The sequence below is a fragment of the Camelina sativa genome, chromosome 15 (genome assembly GCF_000633955.1).
Source record: "Camelina sativa cultivar DH55 chromosome 15, Cs, whole genome shotgun sequence".
NCBI classification, from domain to species: Eukaryota; Viridiplantae; Streptophyta; class Magnoliopsida; order Brassicales; family Brassicaceae; genus Camelina; species Camelina sativa.
Window position 1 is genome coordinate 3,527,356 of NC_025699.1, and position 18,293 is coordinate 3,545,648.

The window sequence follows — 18,293 nt, forward strand, 5'->3', positions numbered from 1 at the left end:
AGAGGGGGTTATTGGTTCTATGATTTTAATGGATTTGGAAATCCAGACAAAAATCATGTGTTATTCAATCATTGATTTTAAAATACTTATCAAAATGATGTGTTATTAGTTCCATGATTTACAAATACTTGTTAAAATCCTATGTTATTCATTCAATGATTTGTTTTTGGATTTCAAAATCCACATTATATTTTAAATGGATTTGAATGGATTTGAAAGTATAAAATAGAAGGATTCAAATCCAAGGATAAAACATGTTATTTCAAAATCCATGTATTTTGATTTCTAGAATTTACAATTCCATATGGATTTATAAATTACCTCTACAATTCCATATGGATTTATAAATTACCTCTCCAAATAAAATCCATGTATTTTGATTGTTTATTTTGGTAATGTCATTTGTTTTTCTGATTCCGCATAAAATGTATTATTCTTTTTATTTCTAAAAATGTTTTGATATTTTTGTGATTGTAGTGACGAAAGGATTGGTGGAGAATTAGGATTGATTGTAGTGACGGACTTTTCAAACCAGTTGTAAGAATGAATGATACAATTAAATTTTACGATTTCAATTTGTATTTAGATGAAATACATACAACGATTTCAATTTGTATTTAGATGAAATACATACAACGATTTCAATTTGTATTTAGATGAAATACATACATTCAAAAGTTTATTATATATTATTTTAACAAAAAGACATTAAAAGTATTTAAATCCAACTGTTTTGTTAATGTTTGAAATTTGTACAAGAATACTCATTTAAGTAATTATTTAAGAAAATATAAAATTTCTTCACATCATATATTTATATATATATATATATATATATAAACTCACTTAATGTATTTGAGGACAATCACTAATTACCTTGATGAAAATCCATTCTTTAACAATCTAAATAATCAAACTCAAATAAATTTATTTTAGATAAATTTAAAGCTAGAGAATTTTCTTTGTTAATGAGCAGCTGTTTGTCTTCACAAACTACAAAGGATAAAATGGTAGCATATTGGAAGTATGAGAAAGTTGAAGACCGTCGTTATATTAGTGTCTGACTGTTGAACTCTTGTTTTATATTATTATGATTATGATTATTTATAGTTGTTGTAAATGTCGATTAGTTAGAGGAATGCCAAAATTTGATGTTAAGGTTTTACATTTAGATGGTATATATTTCTGATGTTATTTTCCTATGTAAACTAAAGTTGTCACTGTAGAATGAGAGGAAAGGCGACGGTAAAACTGGTGTAAGTAGTAGTCATCGTAATCATATGGAATTTCTAAGTGAGAGACCATGAGTTAGTTCTATCTTCAAACCTAAAAATCAGTAAGAAGAAAACAGGAAATAACCGGTGACATTTAGGATCTTATCTTCTTTTGTTGAGAATCGAGTGCTGCTCAGGTTTCATCGTGGTTCAGCTCGAGAAAAAAACTTTCGAGACTCAAATCACAAACACGATCCAACAATATTAATCATGAAAGTGGTGAACTATCTGTATGTATTTTTTTTTGTTTGGGTTTGGTTTTGTCTGATTTTAAAGGGATTATAAATTGGTTATGCACCCTTTCCATAGGTTCAGATTTGTTTTGGTGCACATAAACTATACCAATATTGCACACACCCTTCATTAGGTGTGTAGGTAAACTATACCAATAGTATGTTAATATATATTTTTATGTGGATTTAATTTTTTTTTGGAATATTAAGAATGTGTTATAATATATGTAATATTTTGTAGTTCATATACTAAATAATTTATAAGTTAATTTTCAAAACTATAATTACAAATCTATAGTATATATGAGATAAACTAATAGTTTTAGTGTTTGGTTCTATAGTCCAAACCCATCATATTAGACGGGTTACACAACATGTTCAAAAAAATAAATTAATTATAAATTTAATACTTAATGTTAAAGGGAGTAGTTCTACTTCTGATTGTTTTGGAAATTAATTTAGGATGAAAAATCTTGTTTTCAAAAATAGAAACTTAATATTAATTAACTAAATGAGAAAAAATTAATAATTAATATTGATAGCATAGTTGTAAATATGTTTGAACTTCAGTATTTATTTCACAAGTGTCTCCAAAAATGTATATATTGATTCAAGACAAATGAAAACATTAAAACAATAAATATAAATATATATATTTGTTTGACAGCAAAATAAAAATAATTTTGTTTTTTTGTTTTCTTAATTATGATGGTTAGTTCTGCAATCCATATCCTACCTTTCTCATATTGCTACGTGTCAAAACCTTATTGGATATTTATTATAATATTAATACAAAGTAACGAAATTAAATGAATCGGTGATTAGAAGAAAAAAAGACACCTCCGATCTCGGGCGAGAGAGAGCGAGACGATCTGTGAGAAAAGATACGGAGAGAATGGATCAGATCTTGAACAAGGTAGGCTCTTACTGGTTAGGTAAAAAAGCGAACAAGCAGCTCGATTCCGTCGGTGACGATATCAACGTACGCATCTCCCTCCCTCTCTACTCACTCCTTCACTACTTCACACTTTTATATAACCAATCACTCACTCGCGAATCATCATCAATTTTGTTTTTTTGAGTTCTGATCTCGATCCGATGATCTTGGTTCATACTTTTATACGATCTATGGTTATGTTGATCTTTAGATTAGGTGAATTGTGGCTTAGTAGGATAAAAGATCTTAAAATTAGATACTCTTGAGGCCGTTTTGAGAATCTTGAGAACATGATTTGTGCAATGTTGATCTCTTCTTTGTTTCAGTCTCTGTCTACGAGTATTGAAGGTGGAACAAAATGGTTGGTGAACAAAATCAAAGGTTTGCTATTTTTTACTCTCTCATTCTTGCTGTTTCATTTAAAGGAGTTACATCTAAGTTGTTGGTTTATGATCAGGAAAAATGCAGAAGCCATTGCCTGAGTTACTAAAGGAGTTTGGTTTGCCTGTTGGGATCTTTCCACGTGACGCAACCAACTACGAGTTCAATGAACAGACGAGGAAACTAACCGTTTTCATTCCATCAATCTGCGAAGTTGGCTACAAAGATTCATCAGTCTTGAGGTTCACCACAACAGTTACAGCTTTTCTTGAGAAAGGAAAGCTTGCGGATGTTGAAGGGATGAAGACAAAAGTCATGATATGGGTTAAAGTCACAAGTATCTCTGCTGATTCTTCAAAGGTACATTTCATGGCTGGGATGAAGAAAAGCAGAAGCCGAGATGCTTATGAGGTTTTAAGAGATGGCGTTGAGATTGATAAATTCTAGCTAGCTCTGTTTTTGCTGGTTATATTACCTATTCTTTTATCCTCTTTCTCCATTCTCTTATCTTCTTAAGTTTCAAGCTTCTCTTTTGTTTGAAAAAAAATTGGTTTTTGTATATGGTGAGCTTCAGTTCTGTTGGAGTTCTTGAATTTGATATACTGAAGAAGATGGTATATCAGTACACCAAACGATGTTCCTATGTCCTTGTGTAGTACTTACTGAGTTACTGTTTAAGCAAAATGACCAGAGCTATAGTCCTACTGTACAATAAGGGCTTTCTTATCATAGGAACAAATAGAACAAATAGGAATGATAGATAATAAATTTACAAATAGAAACCATAGAAACCGAAGAGAGAATACATAGAACAACTTACACCATTTTTAGTCAATGGACTGAGAACACAAATGATGATGACAAGAACTATAATAAACAGTAACAATTCCAAATATAATAATTTTGAGAAACATAGAGGGTCAAACCCTCATTTCCTAGTAACCAACCAGTAGGTCCAGTACCATTTGCCTTATACAGTGGCCTTTTTTTAATCATTTTTGCCCTTTGGTGCCTTGGCCTTGGCCTCAGTTCCCTCTGTGGAGTTCAGCTCCTCCCAAGCTTCGATCCATGTGACCATTCCAGTCGCAAGCTTGATGAAGTAAGGATCAAGCTTCCCAAGTTTCTCTTTGACGAGGTTGGCCAGCTCGAGATAGCATTGCTGAACCGAAGTGCATTCTTTAGGAAGAGTCACAGATTGAAAGAACGGTATCGCCTCTTCCTGCCAAAAGATTCCGTTGTATTCTTTTTTCAGGTTCATGAATGGGTTGCTGGCTTTGCTGTGCCATATATAAGGCAAACCCGTCTTCACTCCCCATCCCATATGGTCGCATATCACCTATATGTTTGGTTAAACGAAAAAGTATTTAAAAGCTGGAATGTAGAGAAATGTAACGTTCTTCCATTTAAACCAAAAGTAGATATGTAAATAAGAATTGCATTTGACCATGATGTGTACCCTAATGGTTTGTGCTAGCATGTATTGAGTAACCATGCATGAGTTCAAATCCGCATACTAATGCATAATACTGTACATGTAACTGGCCAAAAAAGGTAAGCATTTGGATTTACCTTGACACACCAACCAGCCCACATGTCATCATAGCGTCCAATTGGCTGTCCGTCACCCATAAGGCCAAAGTACATGGCCGGACCAATCAGCTCGCGGTCAAAAGCAAGGTTCATACCACACATGGGAAAAAGAGTTCCTTTGGGAATGGTCATGACTGCATCAACATACCTGCATATAACCAAGAACTAACCAATAAGCATTTGCTTCATCGTTTAAGATTTTTCACAAAAAGGGAATGTATGACAAAATTGGTTGCCTCAGTGAGAGATCAAATTTCCTGGAATTTCTTTCAAGAGGTTTCACAAGCTGAGTGGGAGCATCATAGTCAGGAATGTTGAGCCAGAGGCCATGAGATACCGCGGTTGTGGCACCTTCGCGCATACTAAAAGGGTATCCACGAACAAAGTCGGCTCCATCTCTGAATGGATCATAAAGTGTGTTAAAGAAATGTGGAATTGATGGAGATAAGAGGTTCTTGATATGCTGCTCAAGCGCATTGATCTCTTTCCCAGATGGATCTTTTGCAACCTACATTGCACATATATTGTCAACTTTGAAGAAGACTTTGACTGACCAACTCTAGTATAAGAGTTTTTTCACATAAGAATTACATATAAGAGAGCAGCACTTACAAAGCAATCATCATCAATGGTGTAGATGTACTTCTTTTTGGAAACCATGTAACCGAAGCAACGACAAGCAGAGTCCTTGAAGGAAATGCAAGAGGCCTTGGGACCCAAGATTCGATTGATGTCGTCCCTGTTGTAGAGCTCGTAGTCAAACCCTTCTGGAATCTTGATGTCTTTCGAAGGATCACCATCTTGAACAATGATCAAATGGTACTTTTCAAAGAAGGGTCGCCACATCTCAAGGAAGTCTAGGTTTCGAATCGTAGGTATCACAATGTCTAGCTCAGCTTTCAACATTGGCGTGGGTTTCACGGAAGAATACCATTGCGCCATTTGAAACGACAAGGAAGAAAGAGTAGATAAGATTAAGCAAAGACAAAGAGAGAGATGTACGATAATGAGGATGACTTCTTTGGTAATTTATAAAGACGAGATGGACATAAAAGTTTATGCGAAAACATGTTTGGTGTTGTTTCTTTATCTTCATGTTTTCATCACAACCCATATATATTCACGATTCTCACCACCTCTAACTCTCTAAAACCCAAATCACGTGAACATCGTCTCTTTGTGGAAGACTGTTAGAACTAAACCTGAAAAGTTGTATTGATATGTTTTTATTCAAAATAATTACAGGAAATTACTTTTGTTGGGTTTGCATAGAAAAGAATGCAGGAGCTGGTGCCATACATAAGTTTTTGTCTTCTCATTTTTGTATTTTAAAGAATTAGAAAGCTCTTAACAAACTAAAGAAGTAAAAAAATCTTTATTTGGTTTTCTTCCGTCAATCTAATAACAATTTAAATAAGATAAACGAAAAAAACTCTACTATAATGTTAAAACCTCAAACCAAAAGCGTTGAATGATGTTGGTAGCAATCTCCCAGCAAACACCCACACGGCCACAATCCTAAGCACTCCACAACGACCAAGCTGATATAACCGTAACCAAACGTAGCAGTAAGAGAGAAAGAGGGTGACTACGTAGACGAAAACATTCGTTTGATTCCAGATTTCTGCTCTGTCGTTAACCTTGACGGGAACTTAATGCTGAATTTGATTCTCAAGTTCCCTTTTTTCGATGGGTCTTTAGGGATCGGCATGCCTTCGCCTTTCACCACTTCTTCATAAGAAGGACTGATCACACTGTTGATCGGAACCGTTACTGTTCTTCCATCCAAACTCGTGACCTGAGCGGTGTAACCCGTAAGTGCTTCCACGAGAGGGATCTTCTGTGTGATCACAAGGTCATTCCCATCTCGCTTGAAAACAGCATGTGGCTTCTCATCAACTATGAATACAAGATCTGACGGTATAATTCCTCGTTGCTCATTCCCTTTCTCCGGGAAAGTTATCTTTGTCCCTTTCTTCCACCCTGGCTTGATTTCTATTGTCAAGATCTCCTCAACTGTTGTCGGTCTCCTGCGTCAGTACAAAGAATGCAATTTCAACTTGCGTTACCAATAACAACAACAACGAAGCACAAAAAGCAACTCTAATGTCCCCCTGCCTAATATCTCAACTGACCCGGAAAAACAGAGTTAACATAAATTCACTAAATACAACAAAACCTATTCAATGGCTAACGACTAACTGAAACATGGTCAAAGAGGACACTAATATCGACACTAGTAAGCATATCAATGTTTTGGATTTAGATTCATAAAAAGGTGATTCTTGAAACTAAAACACATAAGAAGGTGATTCATAAAACTCAAAACAAGGCAATGTAGGTGAAAAAAACTGACCCGCTTGAATCAAGGACGTCTCTAGAGATCTTCATCTTCTTAGTGATTCCTTTGTAAAGATCCTCTAAACTACAAGGAAGTTGTCTCTCGATAGGTGCAGCTTTCCTAGGTGGAACATTCGAAGAAGCAAAAACGTCTTCCGCAAAGCGAAACCCACCACCAGAGGGACCTGCACCACGTGAGTCTCCACCAAAGGAAGGTCTTGAGAAGCCAAAGAACTCCGAGAAGATATCATCAGCGCTTCTTCCGTTAAACCGGAACGAAGCACCTCCATCTGAACCACCCGGAAACCCGCCTGCTCCTGGAGGTGGAGCCTGGCTACTTAGACCTTCTTCTCCGTATTGATCATAGATTGCTCGCTTTTGAGGATCACTCAAAACCTAAAAAACGAATCCAAAAAGCATAAGAAAATTTAATCAAACACCATAATTGAACAAAGATGATCATTACTGAATTGAGAAAACTACACAACTGTTCGAATTCAAACAAATAAAAGAATAGGAGTTGGTGTAAGAGAATTGTACATCGTAAGCTTCAGAGATCTGTTTGAATTTGGCTTCGGCGTCGTTTTTGTTGTTAGGGTTCTTGTCAGGATGCCACTTCATGGCCAGTTTCCGATAAGCTTTCTTCAAGTCGTCGTCTTTTGCGTTCCGATCCACCTGAAGTAGCTTGTAGTAATCGACCCCCATTGCTATTACCTCTCCCTTCTTCTTCTTCTTCTTCTTCTTTTGATTCGCCTCTTCGTTTTGAAGTTTTCAATCGATGATGATCTTCCTCAATGGGGTTGATCACACCGTACCGGTTCGGATTTATAATGGAGAGACATCAGAAGATTACCCGAATGGTTTGGTTCTTTTGTTTGGTCTTCACCGGTTTCTTTCGGTTCGGTATACCAAGCTCATATAAAATTGCACGGCGTCGGTTTAAGATAAAGTATTTAATTTACATTTAATGGCAAATAAAGGGTGATAAATAAATTATGAAATCTCTGAGGACTTAAAACGGAAATAAATGTTTTTTATATTGGCAAGCAAAAGAAAAATATAAGAACGAACTATGTTGGTTAAATTTATCAAGAAATCCAAAAAGTAAAGAGATGACACTTCTTCTTCTTCTTTCTCAACCAAACCATATCCACAAGCCACCAGGCCCACCACTAGTACAATACCGACGGCTTCGAAAACCATACAGATTACCAGTGATCTCCGCCGCGGTGTCAGGTAAGCAGCTGATACTTTCCGGCAAGGTCCGGGCGGTGGAGCCGAAAGAAGTGAAGGCGGTTGTGGCGTCGGAGGGTTACATGCTCTTAGACGTGAGACCGGTTTGGGAAAGAGAAAAGGCATGTGTGAAAGGGTCCTTACACGTGCCATTGTTCGTGGAGGATACTGACAATGGGCTGATTACGTTGCTGAAGAAATGGATCCATTTGGGATATATTGGGCTTTGGACAGGCCAGAGATTCACAATGTTCAATGACGAATTCAACCTCCGTGTTGTTGAGGCTGTCCCGGACAAAGAGAGTAAAGTGCTTGTCGTGTGCGGTGAAGGACTTAGGTAACCCCAGCTAATAATGTTTCATTTTGGTTATCATTCACTTCGGTTAAATCAGTTTAGTAAAAGATTCGATTTGATCATTAGAGAGTCTTGTAATAGGCATATTTTGGTTTAGGATGGTTATAATTATCCAAAATCAAACCGATTTAGTATCGTTTTTGTTTGGTTAATTTGATATAAATAATGGTTTTATTCTTCATATCAATATAAGGTCGTTGATGGCTGTATCGAAGCTCTACGGAGAAGGTTACAAAAGCTTAGGGTGGTTAACCGGAGGGTTTAACCGGGTAACAGAAGGAGATTTTCCAGAGATCGAAGGAACCGAAGAGCTTCGGTTCGCGACAATAGGAGGTGCATCATACTATTTACTCAAACTACTTGTACTGTTACAGTCTCTTGGCCAAAAGAGTAGTTAAAACTTAAACATTGGTTATTGGAGACACTTTTTGTCCTTCAAAATTATGTCCGGTTCACACAAGACGGCGTGGTTCTGGTTTATTTAATTACAGATGTCCTTTTCACATTAATTGAAATATTTTGTCGGAATGATTTGCTTCGGACAGGACAGCTAATCACCGAACCTAATACATTCAATTTACGATTACACCCAAACCCATGGCACTATTCCCATATGCAATTATAACACAAGGACGAGGGTAACTGCGTAATTTACAAGAACGTTCATCCGAGGTCCCTCTTTCTCCTTCCTTCCCTCGTCTGGGTTTCGAGAGGGAAGAAAAAAAAAAAAAAAATCCAGATCTACTAAAATCCCCAAATTCAATTTTCAAATTTGAAACTCCGAGAAAGCCCTAGATTGTTTCAATTGGGGTTGCTGCGTCGAAATATCTCGAACTGAGGACATCGTACATTAGACACGATGGGCGATTTCAACCTCGCTCTCGTGATTGTCGCGATCGTTGTCTGCGTCATCGTATTCATCTCAAGCATCTATCTCCTCGTGAACTACCAGCATCCAGATGATGCAAACCAGGCTTATTTCCCCAAATTCGTCGTCGTTTTTGGCTTGTCCATAGCCATGATCTCGATTCTCATGTTACCGGCGGATGTGGCTAATCGGCATGCTTGTCGACATGCTATATACAACGGTGCTTGTAATCTAACATTGCCAATGAAGGATCTTTGGCTTGCTATTTACATTGTTGACGCTATTCTCGTCTTCTTTGTTATCCCTTTCGCTATGTTTTTCTATGAAGGCGACCAGGACAAGTTCGTATTCTCGTTTGAAATTGATTTTACTGTACATATTGTAACATGTTTTTGTTTAATCGAAATATTTGCTAACAGTTTTCTGTGTTTTTACTCAGGACTCTAGGAAAGAGGATAAAAAGTGCCTTACTTTGGGTTGTAACCACGGCTGTTGTTTGTGCTCTGGTGCTTGGTATTTTATACGGTTAGTTATTACTTTTTAGGGATTGGGTTGAGTTTTTGTCATTTATGTGTTAGGAATAGCTTAGAGTAATTTACATAATTAGCATCTTCATCTTACCTACAGAAGTGATCTCATTAAGTTTACAAGGAGCCATTCATGCTTGTGTTTAGTTTCATATTCCTTGGATTTCTTCTTCTTATATTAGGTGTCATTGGAAAGGTTGACTTCTCTGTCAGGCACTTGTCTTCTGCCACATCCACTTTCCCTACTTCCTGGCAATTTTCAAATACTCAACCATGCATCGGTAACACTGCTAAACAGGTAATGTTTGCTTCTTGATTGCAGAATTAGTGTTAGTTTTTATATTATGTCATAGAGAGTTTCAGCATGTAACATATTTCCTGTCTCTGGCTAATCAATGCAGTGCTCAGCATTTACAGCTAATCCCGCATCTGAGAAAACATGGACCATGCGTACTACTTTTCCAGAATATGTTGTTGCCCTTGCGACAATTGTTGGCTCAGTTCTTTTTACGGTATGAGCATTGTTCTATAACCTGTTTTATAGTGTTGATTTTTTATTGACTAACACAAACTCTCAAGAAATGAAATGCATGGCAAGATCTAATTCTGTGTCCATTGAAGTAAATTGATGTTTGATTTATACATTTCCGTAGAAATAAAGCTAAATCTTCTCTTAAATATTTACAGATATTTGGTGGTGTTGGTATTGCATGTCTACCATTGGGACTCATCACTGCATTCATCAGGCGACCAAAAGCTGTTATCACTAGATCACAATATATAAAGGTCTGGTTTTGTTCTTCTCTGGAAGCATCTCTTCTAGATCTTGATTTCCACTGTTTCTTTCTTGGTTAACTCCATAACTGTTATACAGGAGGCAACCGAACTAGGTAAAAAGGCAAGAGAACTAAAGAAAGCAGCTGATGGACTTCATCAGGAAGAAAGAAGTGGTGCTAAGGGCAAGAAATGGAGGAAAAATGTGAAAGCAGTTGAAAAGGTACATTATTTATCTCAAGTTTCAGTATCTTATTTAATTTTGGTTTTTGTATGTAGAAACTTGGAAAGTTTGCCTATTGATACTGGTCCTTGACTTGTAAAGAAACTTTGGTTGTGTGTGGAGTTATGGGAAATGACAATTTGTAGTGAAAAGCTACTGAGATAGTAGAATTGGTTATGATAGTCATTAAATTCTTTGCTTGATTATTTGTGTCCCCTCAATCCTATAATTGAATGTGGTAACCTTTCAGGAGTTGCTCCAACTGGAGGAGGATGTGAATCTCTTAGAAGAGATGTATCCTCAAGGAGAGCAGGTAAGACGAGTGTCTCTTGGATCTTAATCGATATTCTATTTGTTGTTCAACTATTTTATTCCCTAGAATTTATTTTCAGGCAGAAACAGCATGGGCTTTCACTGTGCTTGGATACTTGGCCAAGTTTATTCTTGGAATCCTAGGGTTAGTGATTCTTATTAAAAAATATTCTTAGCATAGTTTTCGTTACAGCCATATTTTGTTAAATGTTATATGATCATGCGTAATGCATATAGTTATTGCACTCTTAAGCTCCGAGCTAATTGTCTTTTCGAATGGCAATTTTTTTAATCTCTTTGTAGATTGATCGTTTCCATTGCTTGGGTTGCACACATCATCATATATTTACTCGTCGACCCTCCTCTCTCCCCTTTTCTTAACGAGGTTTTTATTAAGCTTGATGATGTCTGGGGTAAGTTCTTACTTCTGTTCGTGTTATCCTATATAAGGCTAAACTTTTTTATATCTGACTGACTCCATGCTGGAATGTGTGGAAATCTCCAGGTCTTTTAGGCACTGCTGCCTTTGCTTTCTTCTGTTTCTACCTTCTACTTGCTGTTATCGCTGGGGCAATGATGCTGGGTTTGAAGCTGGTCTTCATTACCATTCATCCAATGAAGTAATTGTGTTAAACAGTGTTTGGCTGGTTTCTAATGTCATTTGTTCCCTTTTCTTTGATTTCTGATTGGCCATATCAACTTTATTTCAGATGGGGAGCTACTCTAATGAACTCTTTCCTCTTCAATGTTGGGCTCATTCTTCTTTGTTCAATCAGGTAAGTCTCTCCGATCTCTTCTTTTCTGCCTCTGTATTTGATCGGATCGACTTCACTCTCATAAATGGATCTAGAGAAAGCCTGTTTACGTACATACATTTACTAATTAGTGTTGTCGTGCCATCACCAAAACTAATTTCCTTTTGCCTAATGCCTGAATCAAAGTTTATAACTACTTTACTCATGCACTTTGGTACCCTTCATTATCTCTTGGACGTCAAACCAAGACAATTTGACTAAATTCCAGCTGCTACCTTCACAATTACATGTTGTTAATCCTCACAGTCTTGAGTAATGCGGTTCATATATAAAATGCAGTGTGATTCAGTTTTGTGCGACTGCATTTGGATATTACGCTCAAGCCACTGCTGCCCAGGAGATCTTTGGTCACACATTGCAGTCCCTTAGAGGAATTAAGTACCTCTACAAGTAAGTAGAAATGGTTTTGCATATGGCAGTCTTATGCTATATATTCGTAACTAGTCATATTGAGTGATCGAGATTGTATATTTCAGGTACAATGTGTTCCAAATCGGGTTTGTTATCCTGGCTGGACTAACCTTCCTATATTACATTGCCTTTGTAAGTCTTCTTTAATGTTACCCCTCAGTTTTGTCTTCTGTATAAGTAAATGAAGAATCATATTTTTTTGGTGTGTTTTGGCAGGGATGGAGGAGAAAAAAACCCAGCGGCCGTTTCCAGCTCTCTACTTAAACCTATAACTTTTTCTTTGCTTAACATTTGGTTATTCGAAATTTGCCTTCACCGAGATCTTTATTGAGTGCTGTCGACAAAGTTTCTACATGTTTCCGGATCATCATCGATTCCGGAAGTATCTGGAGACTCTGCTTCTGAGATTTATTTACCTTGAATGTATTTTTCTATTTCTTGTGTTTGTGCAACAGTAGTCTGGTCCATTGTACTGTTTTGGATGCGATTAATGTAATCATATTTTTCTAATGAGAAGCCTTCGAATTTCATAAGACGTGGCCAAGCCGTTAGACTTTATTTGTGGTTTAAGAGAGAATTGTAAACCGTATCGATTGTTTGGATTAGGTTGAGTTAACCGAACCGGATTATCAAAATTCAAAGATTGTGATGATCTTCTAGTTTAATTTACAAGTGGACTTGCGTTGGTGACATTGTGCTGTTGAAGTGACAAGTGGCGTTGTATACGATTCGCCAATAGCCTCTTTTGCCCAATCAGCTTCTTGCCTCATTCTTCTAAAAAAGACAGGGATAGATAACGCTAGCTTTTTAATAGATAAGGCAGAGTTTATTTCTGACCGTCAGATGGATTTGTATCTCCATCCAACCGTCGAGATACGTTATCTGAGATCTCCCAAGTCTCTCATCTGATCCCACACATATACAAACCACTTAAAAACTCCATTTGATTTGTAATCTTTTACAGAAGAAAAAAAAAAAAACTCAACAAAACAGCAAAAGCGAGAAAACAAACGACGCCGAAGATGGCCGCCACTTCAACAGCCGTTGCCGCTGCTTCTTCTTCAATCATGGGTACACGGGTGGTTTCCGACATCCACTCAGGTTCAAGCAGGTTCACAGCCCGGTTCGGATTCGGAACCAAGAAAGCCGCTCCCAAAAAGGCTAAGAAGGTTATCACTGACCGGCCTCTATGGTTCCCAGGCGCGCAGTCCCCTGAGTATCTCGACGGTTCGCTTGTCGGAGATTACGGGTTCGACCCTTTCGGTTTAGGTAAACCGGCTGAGTACCTCCAGTTTGATCTGGACTCCCTGGACCAGAATCTTGCCAAGAACTTGTACGGTGAGGTGATCGGGACACGTACCGAGGAGGTGGATCCCAAATCGACGCCGTTTCAGCCCTACAGTGAGGTCTTCGGGCTTCAGAGATTCAGAGAATGTGAGTTGATTCACGGTCGATGGGCTATGCTCGCCACTCTTGGTGCTCTCACCGTGGAATGGCTCACCGGTGTTACTTGGCAAGACGCCGGCAAGGTATCGCATCGTTCTTTGTCGTCGCTTTTTTTTTTTGTAGCGTTTGCGTTTGGACATTTTGTGTGATTGTTTTTTGTTTCACTCAGGTTGAGCTAGTGGATGGGTCGTCTTACTTAGGACAACCATTGCCCTTCTCCATCTCGACATTGATATGGATCGAAGTGTTAGTGGTCGGCTACATTGAGTTCCAACGAAACGCTGAGCTGGACTCCGAGAAGCGTTTGTACCCAGGAGGCAAGTTCTTTGACCCGTTAGGACTAGCGTCTGACCCAGAGAAGAAGGCTCAGCTTCAGCTAGCTGAGATCAAACATGCTCGTTTAGCCATGGTTGCGTTCTTGGGTTTCGCTGTTCAGGCTGCTGCAACGGGTAAAGGACCTCTCAACAACTGGGCGACTCACCTTAGTGACCCACTTCACACCACCATTATTGATACCTTCTCTTCCTCTTGATGTGGTTGCTTTAGCTTCTATTGTCATGTAATGGTGTAATGTCGTTATCTTAAAGAAAATTTGGCACCTTTTGAATGTGTAAACGAGTTCTGATATCTCTCGCAGTTTGCGTTTGAGTAGATGATCATCATTGGAGTTATGAGCCTTTACTTTTCGATGCTGTCGAAATTGATCGCGTTAAGAAAGAGACACAATCGTGAATATGAAATCTAAGCTAAAACCGAAGGATGAATAAACAAAATTGACTCAAAAGTTTCCACCGATAAGTGGATGATTCCATTAACCGAAAAAAGAAGTTTTTTTTTTTCTTCTACATAGTAAAAAAAATAAGACACGGCTTCAAAACAGAGATAGCAACGAGCAATATAAAAACAATTTCCCAAAACCCCCCTTAACCACTATCCCACATCATTCGACAGAGGAAAGAGGACGACCCATAACCATTCTTCAAAACAATAACGACCGAGAGAGAGAGAGAGAGAGAGAGGACACGAGTAGTGATGATGAAAAGGCATACAATTATGACGAGATCATGAGCCTTGCGATCATTCCTTGAGTCCAGCGCGCAGTGACCTTGAGATCTTCATCCTCTGATTGGAGACACTCATTGAGGAACTCACCACAGAAGGTGAAGTTTCTGAACAACTGCTTTATGCTCTCTCCTACAACATCCGCAAGATCACCCATTGCTGCAACCGCGGCTTTTGTCACGCTCTCATCCCTGCTCCCAAAACATAACCCCAGTAATAAGTTTAAACTGAATAGTGAAACCAATGATAAAATTAAACTGATTATATACCTTAGGGAATCTTTGGATACTACTTCAACAAACTGCAAGAGATGTTGAGCGTAGGGTATCATGAGCTCGGCTTTTGCGTCCTTGAACCCTTGAAGTATCCCAGAGTACGCCTCAAAGATGCTTCTCCGGAGTTGGTTCGCATAATCCATAAGCTCCTCGTCAAGCGTGTCCATCTGAGCACACACCTGAGCAGCCCCTTGCATGATCTGAATGGCTGGAGCTACATACCTTTCAAAATGAGCACCAATAGCCAGAGCAATGTCTCCAAAGCATGAGAATATTGGAGGCTTCACCGATCTGTGGAGTGCATCGCTTTGAAGGTTTTGGATAAGGAGACCCATGATCTGGTCGCAAAAAGGTAGGACCTTTTCATCCAGGGCACGGCAAATGTCACCAATCACTCCTACGGTGATTGAGCAGACTTGGTATTCTTCGAAATTCTGCAGTCCCATCTGGAGATATTTGAAGAGCTCAGGCATGTATTTCACAAACTCAGCTCCAGTCGCGTAGGCAAGAGCACCAATTGCAAGCATGGCTTCTTCGTGGACACTTGAACTATGGCATCCAAACACCCTTAGGAACAACCTCATAATGTCATCTGCGTTCTGCATTATGATGGGTCTCGTCTCATCCGAGCCACTCAGCTTCTGGATTATGACTTGGAGAACACCACAAAGAGAAGCCTGGAATTCCGCTTGCTTCTCACGGTCATCAGTTGATATTATCGGGAGGTCCATCGTCTCAGCTAATTTTTTCATGATGGCAGGCAGGAGATGTGCTATGATGCTCGAGGCCTCTGAAAGGTTTGAACACCGGATAACCTCGTTTAAGGTTTCATACGCAGCACCTCTTAGCTTAGACTCTGCCCCATCTGTACGATCAGCAGCTGCAAGCAGATGTGTGATGATCTCTGTAAGATAAGGAGAGAGAAGAGACGAACTTGCTCCAGAGTCTTCATATCCCTGTGCAAGATTGTATATTGCTCCACACACCTTCTCTGCCACATTTGGCACATCTTTAATTGATTCTAGTAATACACCAATAATTCTAGGGAGGTTTTCGGGTGAAATCACAGAGAAGCCACTTTCTGGGGAGTGCAAAAACTCAAAGATACGGCTCAGAGACCAAGCAGTTGTGTCCCTGACATGGTTATTACCATCCTTGGTTGCAAGAAGGAGAAATTCCAAGCCAGCAGCAACCATGGGGGCAAGTTTATCAATTGTTGGTCCCTCCAAGATTGATCCAAAAGCATAAGTGGCTGCCTCCCGGCTTCGCCAATCTGGCGAGCTTATGTTTCTTTCGACAAAAGGCATCACAAGAGGGACTACACCATCTCCAACAGTTCTGGCAACGAGGCCAAGGCATGTCCCACCAGCCATAGATATGTTCCATACATCGTCGTCGTGATCCTGATCCTCTTCCTGCTTCTGCAGAGTTTCTAGCAACATTTGAACTAAATGGGGAAGAGCCTTCTCTATGAAACAAGAATGGGGAGGGGACGAGTCACCACTATCAGGACTGTCATACTCTTGACGGTCAATCTCTTCATCACAGATGGAACTCCAGAACTCGATTGCTTGGAGGGCAACACTCTCTTCATCTCCCTTGACAGCATTTGATGTGAGCTCGAAGAGTGTTTGCATGTATTGCTCCAGCACCTCGTAGTATGTTGATGCAATGGACACAAGGCACTCGAATGCAGCTTGCCTGATCTCTGCCTCCTTGGAGCATGCAGTCTCGCATACCATCTTCATGATGTAAGTTCTCTCCATTTCATTCTCAAAATTAGTCTGGGAGAAATCAAGGGCATTCAACAGTGCCTTTGTTGCTGCAAGACGAACTTCTGCGGTATTTTCAGACTGGTTCATGCCCTGCACAACTGCTGTAAGGACAGAATTCACTTCATCTTGCACAAGATCATGATGTGATATCTCTTCACAGACATAGCCAAGAGTTTCCAAGGTTGACTGCTTCAAGTGTGCGGGACTGCCTTGCTGGGTCATATTGTTAAGAAGCGATCCAACAAGTTCAGGCCACTGCTTCTGAGGAATTTCGATGGAGGCTACCTTAGCAATAACCTGAGCTGAAGTATGCCTGGCCTCAAGGGTAGATGAACCAAGAGTTCTTAGCAACTGTTCCTTGATCTGGGATTTAAGAGCAACTTCGATAGCAAACCATTGCTTCACTAGATGATCTTTTGTGGCAGAATCTTTAGCATCAAGAGAATTCTTTAGCAGGATACCAGCAAGTCGACGGGATTCAGAAGGTTTATCATCGCTAGCAAGCTCAAAAGACAAGGATACTAAGAACTGCGGCAAGTTCTGCTCTTGGAATTGCCTGAGACTACCCTCTGCTTCAGTACGGATCCTTGCATCAGCTGACTGGGCAGCCAGTAGAAACTGAGTGATCTCCATAGCCATTATTCTATCTGCGTAACAAAGACATGTACAAGAGAATCAGCCACAAAACATTGTAAATAGAACACAACGCCAAAACAAAAGTAAAAGCTACAGAACAAAGTAAAGGTTAACTATAAAAAAGGCAATAGTACTATACAAACCATCCCTCAGGTTCAAAATCGAAGAGCCCAAACAAAGAACAAGTTGAACCATATGTAAAGTAATATCCATACTCTGAGAAAACAAATCCCAATTTAAAAAAAAAAAAAAAAACCCAAACCAAAGTTGACGCAGCGTTTACTTAGAACTCCAGGGAAAAAAGCTTAAGCCTCTAGTCAGGAAGAAGACGATGTCTATTAGAATCGAAAGAAGGAACAAAAACTGAGTGGCGAACCAGAGCAAGCGAGCGAGTAAGCAACTAAAGTTTTAAAACCCTAGATGTAGTGACACCCAAAACCAAATCAAAAATCATAGATCTATTGAGAAAATAAGCAAATCCATAACTCAATACACAGTTCAAGCAATAGACTTACATGGAAATTAAGGTTTTATGCGCCTGAGAAAACGCGTAATCGCTAGGGTTTATCGCTTCAAATCCAAACCCCTCTCACTGCAAATTTTTCTATTGAGAAATAAACTTCTCCAAGACGCCGCTCTAAGCAGGGGCAAATACCTCTGGATCAGAATAACCCTAGAGAGAGAGACTTTAGAAGAAAAATGGGGAAGGAGGCAGAGAGAGAGAGAGAGAGAGAGAGAGAGAGAGAGATATGAAGAGACTGAAGAGAGATGAATTTTCGAATAAAAGGAAGGAGCGGGTGGGGAGGTGAAGAAGGGCAAAGCAAAA

General features: G+C 39.0%; 7 protein-coding genes across 8 annotated transcripts; 4 read left to right on the plus strand and 3 right to left on the minus strand.

Annotated features, from left to right (window-relative positions):
* LOC104745046 (uncharacterized protein At5g01610) lies at window positions 2,305–3,468 on the plus strand. Its single transcript, XM_010466204.2, has 3 exons — window positions 2,305–2,489; window positions 2,771–2,825; window positions 2,902–3,468. The coding sequence occupies exons 1-3, from the start codon at window positions 2,403–2,405 to the stop codon at window positions 3,270–3,272; spliced, it is 513 nt and encodes a 170-aa protein (XP_010464506.1). The 5' UTR covers window positions 2,305–2,402; the 3' UTR covers window positions 3,273–3,468.
* Window positions 3,565–5,436, minus strand: LOC104745047 (UDP-arabinopyranose mutase 3). Of its 2 annotated transcripts, none has more exons than XM_010466207.2 (4): window positions 5,028–5,436; window positions 4,673–4,923; window positions 4,395–4,563; window positions 3,565–4,161 (listed from the first exon to the last, which is right to left on the minus strand). In XM_010466207.2, the coding sequence occupies exons 1-4, from the start codon at window positions 5,355–5,357 to the stop codon at window positions 3,814–3,816; spliced, it is 1,098 nt and encodes a 365-aa protein (XP_010464509.1). In that variant the 5' UTR covers window positions 5,358–5,436; the 3' UTR covers window positions 3,565–3,813. The 2 variants fall into 2 exon arrangements, with proteins under 2 accessions (XP_010464509.1, XP_010464508.1); XM_010466206.1 differs by having other exon boundaries at window positions 4,652–4,923.
* On the minus strand, window positions 5,712–7,573 carry LOC104745048 (dnaJ homolog subfamily B member 1-like). The gene is made up of 3 exons (XM_010466208.1): window positions 7,296–7,573; window positions 6,772–7,151; window positions 5,712–6,445 (listed from the first exon to the last, which is right to left on the minus strand). Exons 1-3 carry the CDS (start codon window positions 7,458–7,460, stop codon window positions 6,004–6,006), a joined length of 987 nt encoding a protein of 328 aa, XP_010464510.1. The 5' UTR covers window positions 7,461–7,573; the 3' UTR covers window positions 5,712–6,003.
* On the plus strand, window positions 7,806–8,860 carry LOC104745050 (rhodanese-like domain-containing protein 10). The gene is made up of 2 exons (XM_010466211.2): window positions 7,806–8,325; window positions 8,537–8,860. Exons 1-2 carry the CDS (start codon window positions 7,868–7,870, stop codon window positions 8,739–8,741), a joined length of 663 nt encoding a protein of 220 aa, XP_010464513.1. The 5' UTR covers window positions 7,806–7,867; the 3' UTR covers window positions 8,742–8,860.
* Window positions 8,995–12,806, plus strand: LOC104745049 (LIMR family protein At3g08930-like). The gene is made up of 14 exons (XM_010466209.2): window positions 8,995–9,552; window positions 9,651–9,736; window positions 9,921–10,036; window positions 10,140–10,250; window positions 10,426–10,524; window positions 10,613–10,735; window positions 10,986–11,048; window positions 11,128–11,192; window positions 11,351–11,460; window positions 11,553–11,667; window positions 11,758–11,823; window positions 12,142–12,252; window positions 12,339–12,405; window positions 12,490–12,806. Exons 1-14 carry the CDS (start codon window positions 9,203–9,205, stop codon window positions 12,535–12,537), a joined length of 1,530 nt encoding a protein of 509 aa, XP_010464511.1. The 5' UTR covers window positions 8,995–9,202; the 3' UTR covers window positions 12,538–12,806.
* LOC104745051 (chlorophyll a-b binding protein CP29.2, chloroplastic) lies at window positions 13,225–14,370 on the plus strand. The gene is made up of 2 exons (XM_010466212.2): window positions 13,225–13,802; window positions 13,889–14,370. Exons 1-2 carry the CDS (start codon window positions 13,296–13,298, stop codon window positions 14,249–14,251), a joined length of 870 nt encoding a protein of 289 aa, XP_010464514.1. The 5' UTR covers window positions 13,225–13,295; the 3' UTR covers window positions 14,252–14,370.
* On the minus strand, window positions 14,493–18,232 carry LOC104745052 (importin subunit beta-1). Its single transcript, XM_010466214.2, has 3 exons — window positions 17,983–18,232; window positions 15,051–17,478; window positions 14,493–14,972 (listed from the first exon to the last, which is right to left on the minus strand). Exons 2-3 carry the CDS (start codon window positions 17,468–17,470, stop codon window positions 14,771–14,773), a joined length of 2,622 nt encoding a protein of 873 aa, XP_010464516.1. The 5' UTR covers window positions 17,471–17,478; window positions 17,983–18,232; the 3' UTR covers window positions 14,493–14,770.